Source organism: Rhyacophila brunnea, unplaced genomic scaffold, assembly GCF_057557595.1.
Source record: "Rhyacophila brunnea isolate RB1 unplaced genomic scaffold, BYU_Rbru_1.0 scaffold_20, whole genome shotgun sequence".
In the NCBI taxonomy this organism is placed as follows: Eukaryota; Metazoa; Arthropoda; class Insecta; order Trichoptera; family Rhyacophilidae; genus Rhyacophila; species Rhyacophila brunnea.
The window spans coordinates 23,781,632-23,800,622 of record NW_028232860.1 but is presented as its reverse complement, the minus strand read 5'-3'; the positions used below and the strand labels follow the sequence as shown (position 1 = coordinate 23,800,622).

The 18,991-nt window shown below is 37.1% G+C and overlaps 2 protein-coding genes across 3 annotated transcripts; one reads left to right on the top strand and one right to left on the bottom strand.

Moving 5' to 3' along the window:
- The first annotated feature begins 3,807 nt into the window (after positions 1–3,807).
- Positions 3,808–10,084, top strand: LOC147071433 (uncharacterized). 2 transcript variants are annotated; one of them, XM_085948317.1, is made up of 4 exons: positions 3,808–3,914; positions 3,994–4,892; positions 6,489–6,551; positions 9,816–10,084. In XM_085948317.1, exons 1-4 carry the CDS (start codon positions 3,906–3,908, stop codon positions 9,829–9,831), a joined length of 987 nt encoding a protein of 328 aa, XP_085804443.1. In that variant the 5' UTR covers positions 3,808–3,905; the 3' UTR covers positions 9,832–10,084. The 2 variants fall into 2 exon arrangements, with proteins under 2 accessions (XP_085804443.1, XP_085804442.1); XM_085948316.1 differs by lacking the exon at positions 9,816–10,084 and adding an exon at positions 7,044–7,803.
- On the bottom strand, positions 10,081–18,821 carry LOC147071432 (cilia- and flagella-associated protein 45-like). The gene is made up of 9 exons (XM_085948315.1): positions 17,706–18,821; positions 16,615–16,807; positions 15,655–15,790; positions 14,355–14,626; positions 13,745–13,923; positions 11,765–11,914; positions 11,553–11,657; positions 11,373–11,452; positions 10,081–10,841 (listed from the first exon to the last, which is right to left on the bottom strand). Exons 1-9 carry the CDS (start codon positions 17,823–17,825, stop codon positions 10,661–10,663), a joined length of 1,416 nt encoding a protein of 471 aa, XP_085804441.1. The 5' UTR covers positions 17,826–18,821; the 3' UTR covers positions 10,081–10,660.
- Between the last annotated feature and the right edge of the window lie 170 nt (positions 18,822–18,991).

Below are 18,991 nucleotides of genomic sequence, written 5' to 3'. Positions count from 1 at the left end.
TAATTTGATGTGATATGATGATTGACATAATTAAATGATAGGCTATGTTTCCTAACTTACAAAATGGCTTTTTATCCAATATGGCGAAGGGTTGCATGTTTCTTGGTTACCACAAAAGGAAGTCGCGATCAGTGCTTTATATTATGCTAAGTGCCAACAACTCAATAAATCAACTGGATTTATTTAAAAATCGGTAAAAATACACGGAATACCCTTAACCCTGGAGTTCCGTGGAAACCAATTGGGGAACACAGCTGTAAAAAATTACACTGCGCTTAACCTTAGCGATAGGTAGGGGGGGCGCCATAGATCCTGGCCTGGGGGCCCGCTTTAAGATGTGGGGGCCATATCGCATTTAGTCATAGATCGGAGATCATTATATGTGCGTATGTATAAAATATAATATCATCCTTGTCGCCCTTTGAAAAGTGTCTAAACTCTGAAAACGTTAGATCACGACAGTCGTCATCGCGATATTTTTTCATAACGGTCGATTTGTTCCACTACTTACTATGCCAGTCGATGTAATCGGCATACTAATACTTTCCACATTTTCATTTAATCTATGCTCCGTATTTGCCATTAATCATTGCCGACTCAATCTTAAGATGGCGCTGCATTAATCCAATCTTACGTGCGGAAAAAATAAGCTGGGCTAATGTGATTATTGTTACGGTTGATAGTGTCGAGCGTACTTACATCATGCATCGCTTTATCTCGCGCGGCACCTCGCCGTCTATGAATATCGGAACTGTCAAAACTATTGAATCTCACGTTAATGTTTATAGCAACGTTTTTCAGCCCCCTTATGGGATGGTGCCAACAAAAATAATCATGCTTCACGTAAATTGGTGTCTAAAGCTGAAATTGAATCGTCAAATGACGTCTTTATAAAGTCGACCAAAGTTATATCAACAGTCCAAAAATAATCTCTTATGCTCACTCAGGGTCGACCCTAGACATTTTGACGCCCCCTCCTCATCCATATAGTAGGTACATCCATACTGTACCTATCTACATATTGTCCGTTTATGATGGATGATATCTGATGGGAGGGGTTTTAAAATAATAATTTCTGGATTAGAATTTACACAATTTTATATCGATACCTGTAAGCAACAGTGGAATGAGTAAAAAATACTAGTTTCGAGATAATTCAAGTTCTGTGGTTTATAATAGATATTAATGGTTGGAAGTTTTGTATTCCATTATTAACAGTGGGTTATCTCAGTTATCTCACTGTTGCTTTAAAGTTATAGGACAATTTTATTAAATGCAACAGTGACCTTTTTCTGTTAAATGGGTTATTACATTTTTTTAATCAGTGATTCATTATGTAGGTATAGCTTTCAGCAATTGAATGCATATTTATTTAAAAATCGACTTTTTCACTTTATATCAATGTTGCTTTCAGGTAGCGAGATTTTAATAATCATTTATAGAATAAAGCCTCTCTAGAATCTAACGAGTGTGAGTAATGAGTAAAAGATGCAATATTATACAATGATACGTATGACATGCCCTATAGGTCGAAAGTACTAAGCCACACGAGAAAGAAAGCACGTTGCAAAAAGATGCATATTATCCACAATCTCAGCAAAAAAAAACCATTCAAGTGTAAAAGACTCTAGGCAACATCAAGTAATGTATTCGATTTGTGACACTCATAGGAAATAAAATGATTGTAAGAGAGCTTCCAAACCTGTAAGATTAATCTAAAACCTTCACTAATTTCTGGGTAGCATCAATACCCGAGATGCTAATAGTATTTGCGTACGTCGTAAGGATCTACGGCTACTTATGTAAATACAACTACCCACCTAATATATTAAATTGATAGGTACATAACAGCAGACATGTTCTATATTTTATTTTGCCAACATCAAGTGCGCTGTAAATAAATGAATATATTTTTTAGTTAAAAATTTGGCGACCCCTAAATTCAGTGTCCCGGGCGGCAGCGTGGCCGCGTGTCGGCTCTGCTCGCTTTGAATCTGTTTTCACACCCACCCGACTGAAATATTCGCAGCTGATATTGCGAAATGGTTATTATTAACCAGAGTGGGTGATAATTTTCGTGATAATTTCGTGATAACGGGCTATTAAAAATACTTTATGTTGTTTATTTCTGAAACATGGATAGAGTTTTGTCCTTTTCTGAACCACGAGGCTGCAATGGACAGTCAGAATACATACGAAAAAGATTTTGCATCAGTATTGTCTTTGTGATTGGGTTTATAAGTATTTTTGGAGGTATGTGCACACTACATTTAAAAAAAAACATTTTATTTGCAATAGTCTGTACCTATCAGAGGTAAATAAACAAAGTATTCATCAGCTACTGGCTGATACTGATACTTGATTGTTATATAGGTTGCTATATGACTATAACGCCGTGGATCCCAGGTTTGAATCCTGGGTCTGGCAAGTACACATATTGTTTTTCAATTTGTGTGTGTCAGCGTATGGACCTAATAGGTTGAGCAAGTGGCTGACATCCATTTCTCGTAAAAACAAAATCTGTTAATACAAACCTCTACTCTGTGGAGGCCCATATGATCCTATTAGGATCGGACATGGTCGAAGAAGAGAAGAATTATTCCAGTGGCGTATCACAATGTTTATTCTAGTGTAATTATCTACCTATTTATTATCAGTAAAACAATTTATTATCATTATCTACATCGACTGTGTTAAGCCAAAACGTTATTGACAGTGTGCAAGTTTGCAGGAGAGTAGGTACTAATTTCAATAAAGAATTAATTGTTTCGTCATAAGTATATTTTTTGACGCATTACTGACGCATTTCTGGGACACTAAAAATGATATTCTTAAGAATCTAACACAGTAAATATATTATATTTGTCATCATAACGTCACTAATGCCTTTTATGTTTGGCACATCCCATATTATTTTATTCGTGTAGGTGGTATAATAACAAACTACATTTACATAGCTGAACTATATTTTAATTTAAAAAATTGTATTACGAATATTTCAGGATATTTAATCGGTAGAGCCTCAATGAAGCATGAATACGTATTGAAAAACTATAAAAATTTCAACGGTCTATCAGGATTAACGCCCGATTATCACAATCCCGATGTAGCTGAAAAACTAAATAGACTTTCACTTGCCGTAAAAAGTCTCATCGATGCTTCAAACTCTTTAATGAACATTAATTATACTTATGATATAATTCGAAATCATATAGAAAAATTTACCTGTATAAAAAACCATAATGTCGATTATGACAGTCATGTAATTTTTAATAGTCTCATAAATAATACAGACATTAAAAATGCAATAAACTCTTTTATAAAAGAAACTGTTTTCAATGATATAGATTTTCTAATTAAATGTACGAACACCAAAAGACTGAATTTAGTGTATTTGACTTTTGAGAAATAATAAACGTATTTATTTTACAACGGTTTGTTTTATTTGAAGTGTAGGGTCTTGTATAAAAATATTCATAAATGAAAGCGTTTTGTACTTACCGCGCATAATTTTACTTACTGCCACGTCTCACAGATTGGTTTGCCAGTATAATATATTATTCAAACCCAAAAGTGGTATCATGCCAAAGACTTTGTATCATGCAATAAATAAAATTATTATTGCTCTTATTATTATTGTAAATTGATTTTTGATTAAAGTTCTAACATAAGATAATTTATGCAATATAATATTATTATATTTGTGTAATCTTTAAAAATTTACTATTAAGAACCATAGAGAAGATGATATTTTAGTTTTTGAATATTTTACCCCTTCTCCGGTTCCGTTTCGAGGACGCTTGAATCAGACGCCATTTTGCAAGCCGTCGTTTGTCCCGCCCGCCATTGTCGTCGTCTAGAAGAAATTTTGCAGTCGCTGAAAAGTTACTTCTCATAACCAGAAAATGGTGCAGGTGAGTGTCGTAAAATATGTCTTTATCTATACAGGTGGCTACAAGATCATTTTGTGAACGTATACATACCGTTTTTCAGCAAACTAAAGTGTTCATCGGCAGCCTGCCTCTCGGCTCGAAGCCTGAGGATCTGCGCCGCATGTTTGAGCGCTACGGGGTCGTCACCGAGTGCGACGTCATGAACAGGTGCGGCTTCGTTCACATGCAGACCGAGGATATGGCGTCCGACGCCATCAGAGGACTGAACAACTCTTCCTTCAACGGCGGCGTCATCACCGTCGAACGCGGTCGCATCAAGGAACGCGGAGGCCGCACGGGCGGACCGCCCAGAGGAGGAATGGAGAGGGGAGGCGGCCCGGGAGGAATGAGGAACGGGATGGGAATGGGCATGGGCGGCGGGATGAGAAACGGGATGGGCGTGGGTGCGCCGAGGAGACCGGGAGGTGGCGGCCCGATGAGAGGACCCCCGATGGGCGGCGCCAGGGACGGCGGGGCGCCCTACATGAGAGACTCTAGGCCCCCGATGGGCGACATGGGAGGCCGAGGTCCAATCGGCGGAATGGGAATGCGCAACGGGGGAGGCGGATATGACCGCGGAATGGATCGGCGCGGCGGCAACGGCTACCCTGACGATCGCCTCGGTTTCTCCGGCGAGGACAGGCGCGGTTTTGCCCTGATGGATAATCGCGGCATGGGGGGCAACTTCGGAGGCGGCGGTGGCAACATGTACCCCGAAGAGAGACGCGGCGGCTACCCCATGGACGAGAGGCGTGGAGGGGGCATGTTCCCGGACGAGAGGAGGGGGGGCGGCGGCGGTGGTATGTTCCCTGAAGACAGACAGAACATGATGATGGACAGACGCAGCGGAGGAATGAGGCCCCCACCCATGCCGATGCCGCCTTCCTTTGAAAGAGGAGCTCCCCGCGGAAACCCTATGGCCAACGGTGACATGTTCAGTCGCAGATCACCCCCACAAATGTGAGTTTTCTTTTTTCCTTTACTGTCATGATGCTGATCAGACCTTTTTCCGATTTTCAAATTTTTATTGATTTTATAATTTATCTTATTCATTTATGATTTTCTCAGAATTGTTGACTTGGCTCACTGTTTTGAAGAATCTTATCGCTGATACGCTGATTTCAGTGAGAGTATCAACTCACCGGAATCATTAGCCAACTGAAAATTAAATTGCTATGTCAAGTATATCACTCATCAAATCAATCTCCTGTCCCAATACCCCCCCCCCCCCTCCCCCCCCCCGTTCACACGTGTATGCATTTACTACTGACAGTACGTATTATCACGGCCATAACAATAAAATGCATGTGTCAACACATTATCATGTGAGTTGCAAGATTGCAGCAAGGTATTTAAAAAGTTTAGCAGTTTCTGTATTTTCACGATTGAGATATCTGCACCTGCACAGTAGAACGATAGTGGCAAACCTGCCAGAAAAAAACAGGTACACTGCACTGAGCATTTTTAACGCGTCTCGCTTGCACTTAAGAATGAGATTGATGAAACAGTCAGCACTATTACATGTAAATAGTTACATATCGCGATAGTTGAATTTACACACTATTGTTGCCAGTAAATCCATGCACATGTACAAGCGTTATAACACTTGTACATGTGCACGGATTTACTGTTAGTAATAATACCGTGTAAATAAAACTTTCTCGATAATTGTTTACACACAAAAATTCAAATTGTCATGCCAATCTCAATTTTGTGTAGTGTCGCCAAGACACAGTTGTTGCTGTGTGCATGTTTTCTGGGCGCGCGGTGTAAATTTTTTGATCGGTAACTTGCATGGCAAAACTTGTTTACACTTGCATTTTGTTGTTATGGTTGAGACAATACAGACAGACGGTAGATCCATCTGCTATTGTTATCTACTTCTAGATTTCAAAATCATAATAAATTCTTTGAATTTGAAACTTCTTCAGCTTTGCAACCACAAAATTTGCTTTTATCTAAAATGAGTCATAAAATTCCCATAATTATAACATGTTTGAAAGGCAAACCACACTAGTGATTTTTACCACACTTGACTACTTTGTTCAGAATGTCTTCTGCACATGCACTGCAAAAATGTCTTGATGTCTTATATGTGTATTTAAAATTTAGACAGCATTTTTTTTTTACTTTACTGGAAAGCAGTATTAGGTAGTTACATGCGTAATGCTGTGCAACAGTTGGAAATTATTCATGACACATGATTTTTTTTTCTTTGAGACTTCACAGTTGATTGTTATATTAGGTTTATGGGTTATCACCGTGTGTTCTTTCCTCGAACTTTTGGGCTCATTGTAGAGACAACTGATCCATCACCGCCCTTTTTACTCTTAATCTTACGAGCTCTCATCTTTTGACACTCTGAGTTATGTTTACATTCATAAGCGTTACAATATATTTCACATTATCTCTTGGCAAACACATGGTGATAATCCAACCCAACACTAGAGCCGGCATAAATAAACCCTTGACTTCTGTTCTGACTACCCACTGTTCACGGGTAGCTTACGCAATTTCTAAGCTAGCAATGTTACATCGATGGTGTGTTTTGCTTAGGAGGGGCGGAGCCGGTTTCGGAGATAGAGATCCCTACAACCAACAATTCCCTCCACTAGGACGGTAAGTTTTATGCATACACATTGTAATCCCTCATTATTGACTGCCCTTCATGGAATTTCACTCTGAAATCTAAAGTGTTAGTTCGAGAAACACGAGTCGATGCACTGAGATGTGCCATGATGAAGTGAGACGTTGCGAAACTTATCGTACGATTGGGCAAATTTACAAGGATCGAAAATTGCTTCCGTATACGTGAACTCTGGGGAAACACGTCTCGTTGCGTCCGCCGGCCAGGCGAATGAATAAACGCCACGGTGCCCCCTTCGCTAACTCATCTATGGGGAGGGGAATTGACTATTAAACACCACCCGTTCAGGGAATGAAACAAATTTTATCAGTCCTCTATATTGCCTTGTAATTAAATTAATTCAGTAAACGATTGATTAAGGCGTTGAAGCCTTGGCTGTCTTCAGTCGGCAGCGTTTAGCTATTAGCAAGTAAGGATTATTGGTGGGCGGCTACTGCAGTTGGATTTTGCTGGTTTATGTTTAGTGTCGGCGGCGGCGGACCTCGCGGAGGTCGCGACCTCGGGATGGGACCGCGCAGATACTAAGGGCGGCGACTACAGCTCTACCTCCGAGTCCTAGACCGTAGTTAGATACGTTCCGTTCCAAGACCTCGGTGCGGCGCTCGCCTTCCCTCGGATGGGAAACTTGCGGCGTTAGGATAATTTTCTGTATTTTTTTTACTGTACCTACCGTGTCGACCGGAAGACGACCGTCTTCAGCGGTCACATCACGTTCAGACGTGCGCACGATGGCGCGTGAGAATAAGTTATGAGACAATAGTGGTTAAGTTGCAATGTTCAGTTGACCCATATTCAAATAGATTAGTGATAATGATTATGTTAGATGTTAATTATTGTGTGGTGACCTCGACGAATTGGTTGCGTCGGCCGTGTCCCGTCTCGTATTGTAAATCATAAGATCAAAATATAATATTTTTTAAAATAGTACCTGAATTTTGTTTGTCGCTCTAACCAGACGTCTGAGTACTGTGTACTGTAATGAAAAACATTATCGATGCAACCGTTTTTGCTCCGCACTTGTCCTCTCCATACGAGTTTCTTTTTCTTTAATATTCATTTTTGCAGTAAATAATAGGACAGTGCGTTAGGAACTTTGTAGTCTTTTGTGTCTGGTATTTTCTTTTTTGTGCATTATAACTTGCGTTATAGTTGGTTCGCCACAAAAGTTATGAATGTGAATTCATGTATATGACGAAATTATTAAAATTTAATTCATACCATAAATGATTTTTTTATTATTTTTCCCTCGACAGCTTTAGCCTTTCTATGGTTATAATTATGTAAAGTATCTGTGACTAGTGACTGTCTGTTACGCATTGGTGACCTTCTTCTTTCTATGTTACCGAATGCTATCATTGATTGAAAAATCTTTTTTTATACTTTCACTGCAAGTGGACACTTTGTCTACGAGCAATTTTTGCAGAAAACCACCAGACAGTACCGTAATATAATATCTTTTGTAAATATCTAAGTATAAACAGACATACATACATTGATATGACCATTTTAAATGTCTAGATTGAAAATATATAATAGCGAAGGAAGGTCATTTGATAATATCAATGTCAAATGTTATTTTGTTGATACACTTTTCTTGCGTTGCAAAATTTTTGTCTTCACACTAAATAAAATTATTGATTTGCTAAGTATTAGATTGAACACCAACTATTTTATGATAAATATCTTCGTAGTTTTCTATTATTGTTTATGCTTACAATCGAAACTTGCATTTCAATTCGTGATTTAACAATTTTATTGCTTTGCGTTTTCAATAAGTGTCCACAAAACTGGAGCAGAGAATGCGTTTTGTATATGACCGCTCACGTGGATCTGCGAGTTCAGTTTAGTGCGAAGTTCGAGGCACTCCATTTCATATGAAAGGGATATATGTATCAATGTAGAATACACAATCCTCAGTAGAAATTATCTTGTACATATTTTAAGTTAAACAGATCTTATTAATGTAATTTTTCCACTCACTTTATCTAGGATTATTACTTCAAGTTTGTATAAGCGACCTGTGACAAGTGACCTATACCGATAGACAATCAGTAAATGAAGTAAAATGCACGCTCTGCTCTGTATACAGGAAATTGCAATATTTTCACTTGTAGTGTTGTTGACTCTGAAACAAGCAACTGATTGCATTTAGTATTGTTACGTTTATATTTTCTGATTTTAAAATAGAAAATGACTGAAGTTGCCATTTCAGTTTCGTTGTTAAATGTATTATCTGGAAAGGAAATGTAATTTCAATAGCCTTAATTCACCTTTGCTTTGTAATAATTTTTGATTGGTAAAAGTAAAAGAATGAAATATAAACTCATAAAATATTCAGGACATTGAATGTAAGTAGTGCAAGAGTTTCAAAATCATGAGAAGATCTGCAGTGGCATTTAAATTGCAAAAAGCACACGGAAGGCGGTAATTGCGGCAAGACACATTAAACATATGTGCGGCGGAACGTAATGCGGCAAATCAAGATGGCGACGGCTTAAAGCGGAAGCGGCTACCGACTCGCAGTTGCGTTTACGCGTGCGTTCAAAACTTCCACCGTCTCGAGAGCGTACCCTTGTCTTTATGACGAATCAATCGTAAGTAGCCCAGACTGCTATGTCTCGACAGTCTTTAGTTGCGTTATATAATAGTCCTGGGCATTCACAATAATTGCTAGAAATTCGGATTGAACATCTTGTAGTGCATGCTCGGTGCAGTTTGATCAATAAAAATTTAAAGAATAGCGCATTTTGAAACCATTTCAAGGAATCACAAATTTCCCCGCTGCGCCGGTTCGGTGTTAACGGATTGTATGTTTTCCCACGTATCTCAATTCGAAACGTGCAATCTCCCGGTAAGGGAACGGTTGCGAGATAAGCACAATTGACGATGCTTCTCCGTTTATATTAAACATGCCTCTCACTGGCATTTCACATCATAATTATTAACAATCGAATCGATTATCTGGCTTCTATAGCGATCTTCATAATCCAAACCCCTTTTTTATTTTCGTTAATCTGCATTACAATAATATTATGTCTGCACATTTAATCACTGTCCACTGTATTATCACTAGTATTTGCTACAATTGATTTTGGCTTGATCATTTGGTTTTTAATTGTAATAATGATTTGACAAAATTAAACAAATTGAGAATGTTGATAATGAGGCAGTAATTAAATAGTGCTATTTTTACAATAGTCTTGTCATTTTTACTAATATCTGTTTTCTTTCAACAGCATATCGGGCGGCTGAAGAGCAATTGCAATCTTATAAAACATGGAAAAAACATATGGTCTATATGAGGCCGGCTATCTTGATGTCTTTTCAGATGAATTGCTCGGATTGAAAATCCCAAGAAGAACTTACTCCCATCCGACGAGACGATGAAAGAAAACATTAATTTGTCATCGGGCTCTCATAAGTTTAGAGGGTGCAAGATATTGAATTAAATATGAAATGTGGAACAACAAAATACATCAAATAAAATGCAGATTACATTTAAAAACTGTTTTATATTTTCTGAAACCTCTCCTATCACACAAACATATAAAACGGGCATTGTTGTGTATCTATACCATTGCAAACACATTTCACACTCAACATTGTCATACTAAACTAAGTAAAAAATGTGTTTTCCATTATATATCAATTATAAGTAGGTACATTGTGGTACATTACTACAGAAATATCATTAAATCTAAATGATGCAAACCAAATTGCCCAAGCGTAGGTGAGAAATATTTTGTACACAAAATTTCAATTGCATTAAGTATTCAGAATGGCCTTCATGAGTACTATTTATTTGCAAAATATTGGCATGAAACAGTATCTCACAATATTAACATTGCAGCGACTCTGAAACTTTGACGAAAGGAGGAATAACACTCGGGACAGTCCAAAAACAAATACAATAACAACCAATTGAAACTCAGAACAAATGTCAACAAACTACTCTAAACAAAATTTTAATTGAAATTCAATATTTACTACTGCATAGACTTTACAAGATGATTAAAAACTGTTTGCAAACACAGATAGGTGAGTACCTTTCCAGTTCAGGTCAAATTAGATCAAATATAATCTAATAGTATTTGAGTTTGGCTAGCTGTTGTTCGACCTCAGTGACATACGCCTCTGGAATTTTCTGTTGTCTCATTTCGTCCACTTTCTGCCTGATAATATCTTTCTCCAGCTGGTTTTGGCGTTCCACTTCTGATATCAACGCCATCCCTTCATCGGTCATCTTCTGCCTTAGATTCATTCTATAACAAATTATTTCAACATTTATAATTAATTCAGTTACTGCTTCACTGCTTTTTGACATTACAACAATGATTACATTAAAAGAACAAGTTATAATGTCGAGCAGTTGAACAGAATAGTAAATTTAATATTTCAGTGAATAGTAGAATGAAATCAAATTATCGGGCATAGTAGAGTTTAATCCTCTTCATAGAATAGAATTGGAGTGAACAGAGACAACAGCATTGAAGATGGCAGAATTCGTGGAATACATTGAATCCTGTGAGGGGCTAATGCCGCATTTTCATGTTTATGCTTACACTAAACTTGAAGAACGAGATAGGTGAGACAGTAAGTAAGCACTTTTGCGTGTAAACAATTATCGCGATCGTTTAATTTACACACTATTGCTGCCAGTAAATCTGTGCACGTGTACAGGCGCTATTAAGGCAAGTTATGAATCATACCGCCCTCAAAACTAAGCGGGCAATGTCGAAAAATAAAAAGCGTTATAACAAAAACAGAATTTGAATATAATAATTGTAATATACCGCTCTTTCTCCTTTTCGTTGATTTGCTTTCTTATAATAATGCGGTGTTTTTCGATTGCCTCTTGACGTGCCTTTTTCATCTGAGGAAAAAAACAGAACAATCAAAGACTGACACGCTAATTTGCAGTTATTAATTTGTTGTGGTAATATCACCATTTCTAAGCAGAAAGTGTCACCAACCATTTCTTCTTTTTCAATATCTTCCTTGTTTTGCCGCACAACCGTATTGAATATGTCTTCTTCTCTTGATATTTGCAGTGCCATTTGCTTATGAATATCTGCAACCTATAAATTTAGTCGAAAGTGTTTACATACAATGTGTAATAATCCCAGTGCACCCATTTTAGATACACCTATAAAGCTAGATTACATCGTAACGCAAGAGTATGTACCTGTTTTTCCCTGGCTTCCTTGAGCAGTTTCATATCATTTTGCTTCTTAATGGCGATATCTCTTTCTTTCTTTCTGTACTCTCGCTCAACGTCCTCTTGTATCTTTAAGTTTCTGTAATGCTCCATTTCTGTTAGCATGTCTTTTTTCACCTTTAATAAATTTTATATTATATATTAATGTGAATGCTCCGCCTACCGGAGGCACCTGGCGGGAGAATACAAAGCGGAGACTATTTGAAAGTGTTTTAATTAATATACCAACGGTATTGTGCTTCATTTTTGATGGCAAAATATATGGAGGTGAGGGTCCTAGAGATAGGAGTTTCGGCAAACCTTGTATCCCACGTAGCAAGTAACCATAACTCTACTATAATAAAGATGAATGATATAAAATCTGAAAATTTTAGGAATGTATTCTTTCCCCAGATCTCTTCAATCTTTATGGCGAACATATTATGAGGGGAGCACTTGAGAATAAATTTGGAAAACAGTGTAGCTGTTCCAAAAAAGTCTCCAACTTGAAATACGCGAATTACACATTACTCATTGTGGTATCACCCGAGGAATTGATTATCATGCTCCACTGGGTTGAATAATAAAGTGAACTGATGGGCTTAAAGATGTACATATCCATGACAAAAATGATGATCATAAATAATACTCCGCAACCCAGTCTGCTGCTGAAATTGTACCTCGGAGGCAGGTGGATGCGACTGTCATATTCTCAATTGTTCAGGAGAGCAAAAACAATTAATATTTTAGATGAATGCCTACAACTTTTTAGAACATACACAAAAGATGATCATTTTTTTGCATCTTTTAACTCAATTAAATTCTGAATATAAAAACAAATTATTAAAATAAGTAGTATGGATTTGCATTCTTCTGCCTGTAAAGACATTTCGTCACTGTGGACAAAAAAATGTTTGCTTTTAATATTCCGCTGCCAGGCTGGACAGTTCGGATGACACAAACTGACCATTAGACCATGCGCACTTGATAACCACTAGTGGATGTAACAGGTCGCAGCAAACCATAGCAGTCCGCGGTTGAAGCAATGAAATAGGAGTAGATGTCGGTAGCACTATCTTGATTTCGCTAACCAAGCCGCCGTAAAAATTCAGTGCCTGGTAAATTATTATGTTATGGATATTATTTTTTTCAAAATGGACCCCCTTTCATATATTTTTTTTGTGTGGGGCACCTGCCACAAGCCAATAAGATTTTACAATATTGTGATTAAAAATAAAATTACATTCATATTAATTTTAAATAAAATGCTAAAACATTTGTAAGGCAATAGTGACTTCACTCAATTTTTAATCCTTACAGCGCAGACGGCACACCTGTTGTGTCCTCATTAGGGGGCCATTAGATATAATTAGCATGTTATTTAAATGTGGTGATTAAATAGTAATTAAATGCTCCACGGTGAAGAAGTTAATGGTATTATGTATACTGTATAGTAGGGTTTCCGAATAATATCTAGAGCCGGAGTACAAAGTTATGAAGCGTATACTCTACCCCAGTGTGTCAAAACAAGCTACCATTGTTTTACTTCCGCTTACTACGACATATTTATGTGAAGCAGGATTTTCTTATGCTGCAAAGTCCAGGAACAGGCTCGACGCCACAACAGATATAAGAGTTAAATTTTTCATCGAGAAAATTTGCATTTCAAGGACCAAAAGTCATTAAGAACTTCATTCACTTGGATTTTTACATGTTATGTTTTAAAAATAATTATTGTTTCTTCTCATTTTTTTTTTTTAAATTTATCGATTATGTATTATTTACCCACTGTACAAAATAAACTATGTGTTCCGTTAAAATTTCAGGATTTGGCGAAGTGTTCAATTGCAGGGAAAGTTTGGGAAACCCTTGTAAGATTTAATTGACAATAAGCAAAAGCATACATTGAACATTGAAAATACAACTTTAATTGAAACATTACAAAAGAATAATATTTTGGGGTCGAACCTTTTGTTCGAGAGCCATCGTATACACATCTTTTTCTTTGGCAAATTTGGCAACTCGAGCATCAGCTCTGATTTTAGAATCACGTTGCTGCTTTTGTTTAGTGAAGTTTTGAATTCGCTGATTCATTATTTTGTCTTCCTCTTCTCGCATCCGTTTAAAGTACACCAGTTCTTCGTTGCCTGTAAACATATCGCAAAAAAGGTGAATTGGATCAGGCCAGTTGTATCCACAGTGTGTCCCAGGCCACCGTGAACAATTCACAGGGGCAATGTAGATTGTTAAAAAAAAATCAACAACAAGATAGGTACCTACTATTATCTTTTTTATTTGGCAACACAGAATATTACTTTTTTATAATTCAACCATACTAAAAATGTACTAGTATCACCGTCAAGCATTCAATATTACTTCATTCGCTATTCAATAGTAGTAAATAATAATAAATACAGTTGTTCAATATTTGTTATTGTTTAAAGTATTTTAGTGTTGGCGGTTGGTGCACACTATCTGTGATAACATTGATAACAATACAATAAAACTTAGAATATCTAATAAAAATAATACTTCTTCAATGTGATGAGATTTTGTAGGTATAGTATAGGGTACTGACATTTATCAAGGAGTTTCTTTAAATTTTGCGAAGTCTCCCGCTTCTTCTTCCGTTCCTCCAGTTCACTGAGATGCACGGCAATGCCCACCTGGTTGAGTTGAGCGCCCTCCTTGCCCAACCGTTCCGACTCAAGCAGCTTCGATCGCTCATTCTCAGAAATCTGCTGCTTAATGCTCTCAATGTTCTTCAACCTGCGAGCTTTCTGGTCAACGGACACCTTCTCTTCTCTTTTGAGAGCGGCAATGCGATATTGCTCCATCATCACGTCCAGTCTAATGGAAAACCAGATAAACTCATCAAGACATTTTGTTGGAAGTTATTTTAAGAATTCTCACTCAGAGGCGGAAAAAATGTCACAATTTTGAGTTTTTTTTTCTTTCCATTTTGCGACTTACTAAGCGATTAAGTAGAGCCCAAATTAATAAAAATAAATTTTACATTTTTAGATCACATCAGTAATAGACTATACAGAGACAGACATCTATACGTGTAAATAATTTGATAGTTGTCGCAACGTTACGTCAGTTCTTTCGCTTTCAAGTGCTGTAAAAATCTAGAAGTTTTCATTAATGTACCCATCAGTCATGACCCCCACACTGAAGTAGGCTCCCAGGTTAGAATCTTTGGTGGGCCCCTCTACCTATCGTTAAGCTTAAAAGCAATGTGACGCTATACAAGCATTTTCCAAATCGTGTTCAAGGTAAAATAATTATGGGTGTAATTTAAAAAAAAAAAAAACAAATTGAAAACATCTACTTGAATCATGGAATTGTCGACACATAATATTTAAAATGTTAATATTCTTGAAGTAAAATAGCGCTGCAGGTGACTTTTTACTATTAGTGCAAATTTTGAATGTGCGTGTATCTCACTTATCTGGTTGACTCGCCAGTTCAGGCCTCTCCTAAGCCCGGGCTCCCAGGCCAGAGCCCTTTTAGCCCCCCCTCCCTTGTGGAGGCCATGCCATCAATAGTAATAAATTACTATTATCTTTGTTATTCGTGTTAGTATGACTGACAAGTGTGCAATATTTTGATCCACATAGCCTACCTCCTTCCAAAGGTCACTTTTCACCAATGGCATGTTGTTCTCATTTGACAATACAATATGTTGGAAAAAAGAAATTAACATCAACCATTTACGATTTCAACACAAAATCGTTTACTGAAAATGTTGTATTATATAATAATATATGGATTTATCAGTGTTTGGTAATAGATGCCAGAGTAATATTAAGTTTATGATGTAAAAAACAAATTTATCATTGTGATATTGATTAAATTAAGTAATAACATGAAACCTTTGTTCTTCCTCCTTGAGTTCTTTTTGAATCAGGGCTTTTTCTGAAACCTGAGCGTCTCGAATGGCATGGCATTTTGAAGCGAGAATTAATTGGCTTGCTATTCGCGGCCCCTGAAATTCCTCATTTTTCAGATCTGCAAATATGTATAAGTTTTGTAATGTAAGTTGCAATACAACAATATTATTTTCCAGGGATAACTAGTGCAGAGAGTTTCGTGTAACTTTTGTGCCCCTCACATTATAATTTATCACTATAATACGGGAAGTGGCGCAAAACAATCACAGTTCACGTTTCAAATAAGAAATCACATTGACATTGTTCATTACAATGTGGTGCCCACGTACTTGACATGTCGAAATATAAAAAACACTCATCAGTTTATAATATTTTAAATTAATTAATTGATTGTTATAAAATGTACCACATTATCAAGAAATGTTTGACAGTTAGGAAACAAGAGAGAAGTGCGGCGATACAACACGCGCAATCTAAGCACTATTGGTAGCACATAGACAATAAACACATTAACTCCGTCTACTTCCTGCGAATGGGAAGCACCTTTATTGTTAACCAGTTCCAGTATGGCTATCCTGTCAACCCCTACCCACTAGCCCGGTGGAAAGAAAAGGAGATTGAAGAAGTGAACTTCAAAAAATTCACCATCCCATGGATTGAAAACTGTCAATTAAAAATAACTGCAGTGACTGGAAGTATCAACAATGAAATTAATACAGTGATTCACGTGGTGCTAGGTAGTGCCTAGGGGGGCAAATTAAAGAATACGCATGGAAATAAGATCTTTATTTAAAAATGCAAAATATTTTAACTCTACAGTTTTATGGCTTGTTTAAATGATAATATTAAAAAGAAATAATACAAAATCGGATGGATTTACATAAAGTGTATGACAAAAGTTGAAGGGGGCTGGCTGAGGATATGACTGAATTAATACCTCACCTAAGGCGCGTTTCAGAGCGCTGGCAGCTTTTTCAGGTTTTTCCGAATCATAGCCATCATCCTCACTTATACCGGCTTGTATTTGTTGGCGCTCTTTCAGCTTCTGGATACGAAGTTCACTCTCTTCGATTTTGCGTTTCTCGTTTTCTTCAGCCAATTGAGTTGCGATTAATCGCTCCTCTAGAGTAGTCACCTGATGCGCGACATTGATAAAGTAAATATTCACATAAAGAGATACTTATATACGTATGGAACGGATGACCCCTCAATTTGGAGTTACCTTAAGAGGAGGACTGTTCATTGAATACCTATCTAGACATGTAGAGAGAGCATTACACACACCCTTGCCCGGGACATAAATACACAATATTGTGAGCTTTCCCCATCCAATGGGATTCCAACTGTAGACTCCTATATCAACTAGGTACTAGAAATAGTGGTTTATCATTCACATAACAACAGGATTCTCCCTCATAAACAAAATCTCAACTTTAAAGTGGATGCGTTTTGTATTTGCAAATTTTCCCATAAGAAATTATGGAAACTCAGATACGTTCCAAAACCCAAAAATATTCAAATAAGCATTTTACAAAATACGTTTTTGTATTTATATTATTTAAATTAAATACCTATAAGGTGATCGAATTTATTACTTGTGGGACAACTTTCATTGTCACCAATGGAATCACTACTATCTGTCGGCTCACTCTTTATTTTTTTGTCCGACTTCAATAAGGAACTTATCCAATAACACTTGCTTTCACTTCCTTTTGAGGATTTCTCAGCAAGAGAGAGATAGAGAGAAGAATCATCAGCTCAGCTGTGACATGACGCTCGGCAGACAAAACGTATAATACGTACTACTCTTATTGATCACTCATTTATCAAGTTAAAATTTATTAAAAAAAATTCTCAAATTACTCGCAATCCAATCGCAATAAACTACCATTGTGACACGTAATTCACTGCCCTGGCCTGTCTATAGTCGGCCTTGGAGCAGACCCTGGCAGGTTTCGATGTCTAAGGGCAAGTTCATTTACGAAGGCTATTTATTTTAATCTTTCATGTTAAGTATATCTCGAATAGTTTACCTTTGCTTGTTGCCTGAGTCTGTCGTATTCACTTTTGGGCCAAATTGCCGGATATAAGTTCTTTTCCCCGGTAGGAACGATCATCGTACGCCATTTACCATTTTGTGGCACTTCGATCATCTCCTTTCCTTCATAAGCGTTGATCTTCTTTTTATGAATGGGACGATTGTCTATTGGAAATTTTAGATTGCATCGTGAAGGTCTGACGGAAATAATAATTATCTTAAATTAATTAGGTTATGCACAAAACATAAGAACAATTGGTTTTAATAAGGTAAGATGCATGTAATTTTTGATGTATAGACCTACAAACTTATCTGAAGAATGGGATGGGGGAGCCACTGTCTAAAACTACCCAATCAAGACTCGTAACTGGACAAAATCTGACATTCAAATGAAATTTTCAAAATGACGTCCTATGGTAGTTTGTAGTTCCATTTCTGGCCATTTTACAGATAAGTTAGGTCTGTACAAAATAAAGCATGCTAATAATTGCGGGTCTGGACATTTGTACGTATGCAGTTGGCCTTATCACAGTTAATTAGATGTTGTATGGGAAATAGATGGCTCTATAGTATTGAGATCAAATTCATGTCTAAATAAAACAATTAAAAAATATGTAATAAAACCATCGGAATACAAGTGAAGGACAGAAGAAAATAGGTAGGTAAATAATACAATCATATTGTATAATTCATATAAAAAGGTGCTCATAAATTTCAAGTTATACATCAAATATCTGATAATAATGGCAGCGGTACCAATCAATTGAATAAAATTGGAACATTACTGTCTGCAATGCTCCATGAACAACGCATTTTTCCCATCTCAATGCTACACGGCCATCTCTTTCCGGTAAGACAGCTCATGGTGAACTGTGATATGGCTAAATGTAATACGACTCCTCTCTTAAGTATCCAGCTGTACGTAACAAATGTCTGATAATGATTTCTGAAATTAATATTCTTATTCGACCATGTCCGATCCTAATAAGATCATATGGGCCCCCACGAAGTGGAGGTTTGTATAACAGATTTTGTTTTTACGAGAAATGGATGTCAGCCACTTGCTCAACCTATTAGGTCCACACTCTGACTCATACACAATTTGAAAAACAATATGTGTACTCCCTGACCCATGACGGTATAGACTGGCGCTTAAGCCGCGCGGCCATCGGCCATTACACTGTAATATTCGTAGTGAATCTAATAAAATTGGAATATTTACTGTTAGCAATGCTCCACAAACAAGCCGTAATTTTTTGATCTCAATGTTATATGGCCAGC

Bases quoted from the DNA above. Each gene is read 5' to 3' on its own strand.
- LOC147071433 (XM_085948316.1), top strand. The intron at 4,893-6,488 runs GTGAGTTTTCTT...TGTTTTGCTTAG, and splicing joins CGCAGATCACCCCCACAAAT to GAGGGGCGGAGCCGGTTTCG. The intron at 6,552-7,043 runs GTAAGTTTTATG...GTTTATGTTTAG, and splicing joins CAATTCCCTCCACTAGGACG to TGTCGGCGGCGGCGGACCTC.
- LOC147071432 (XM_085948315.1), bottom strand. From the start codon at position 17,825: ATGATCGAAGTGCCACAAAATGGTAAATGGCGTACGATGATCGTTCCT. The intron at 15,791-16,614 runs GTGAGGTATTAA...ACATATTTGCAG, and splicing joins CGCTCTGAAACGCGCCTTAG to ATCTGAAAAATGAGGAATTT. The intron at 13,924-14,354 runs GTCAGTACCCTA...ATATGTTTACAG, and splicing joins AAAGAAACTCCTTGATAAAT to GCAACGAAGAACTGGTGTAC.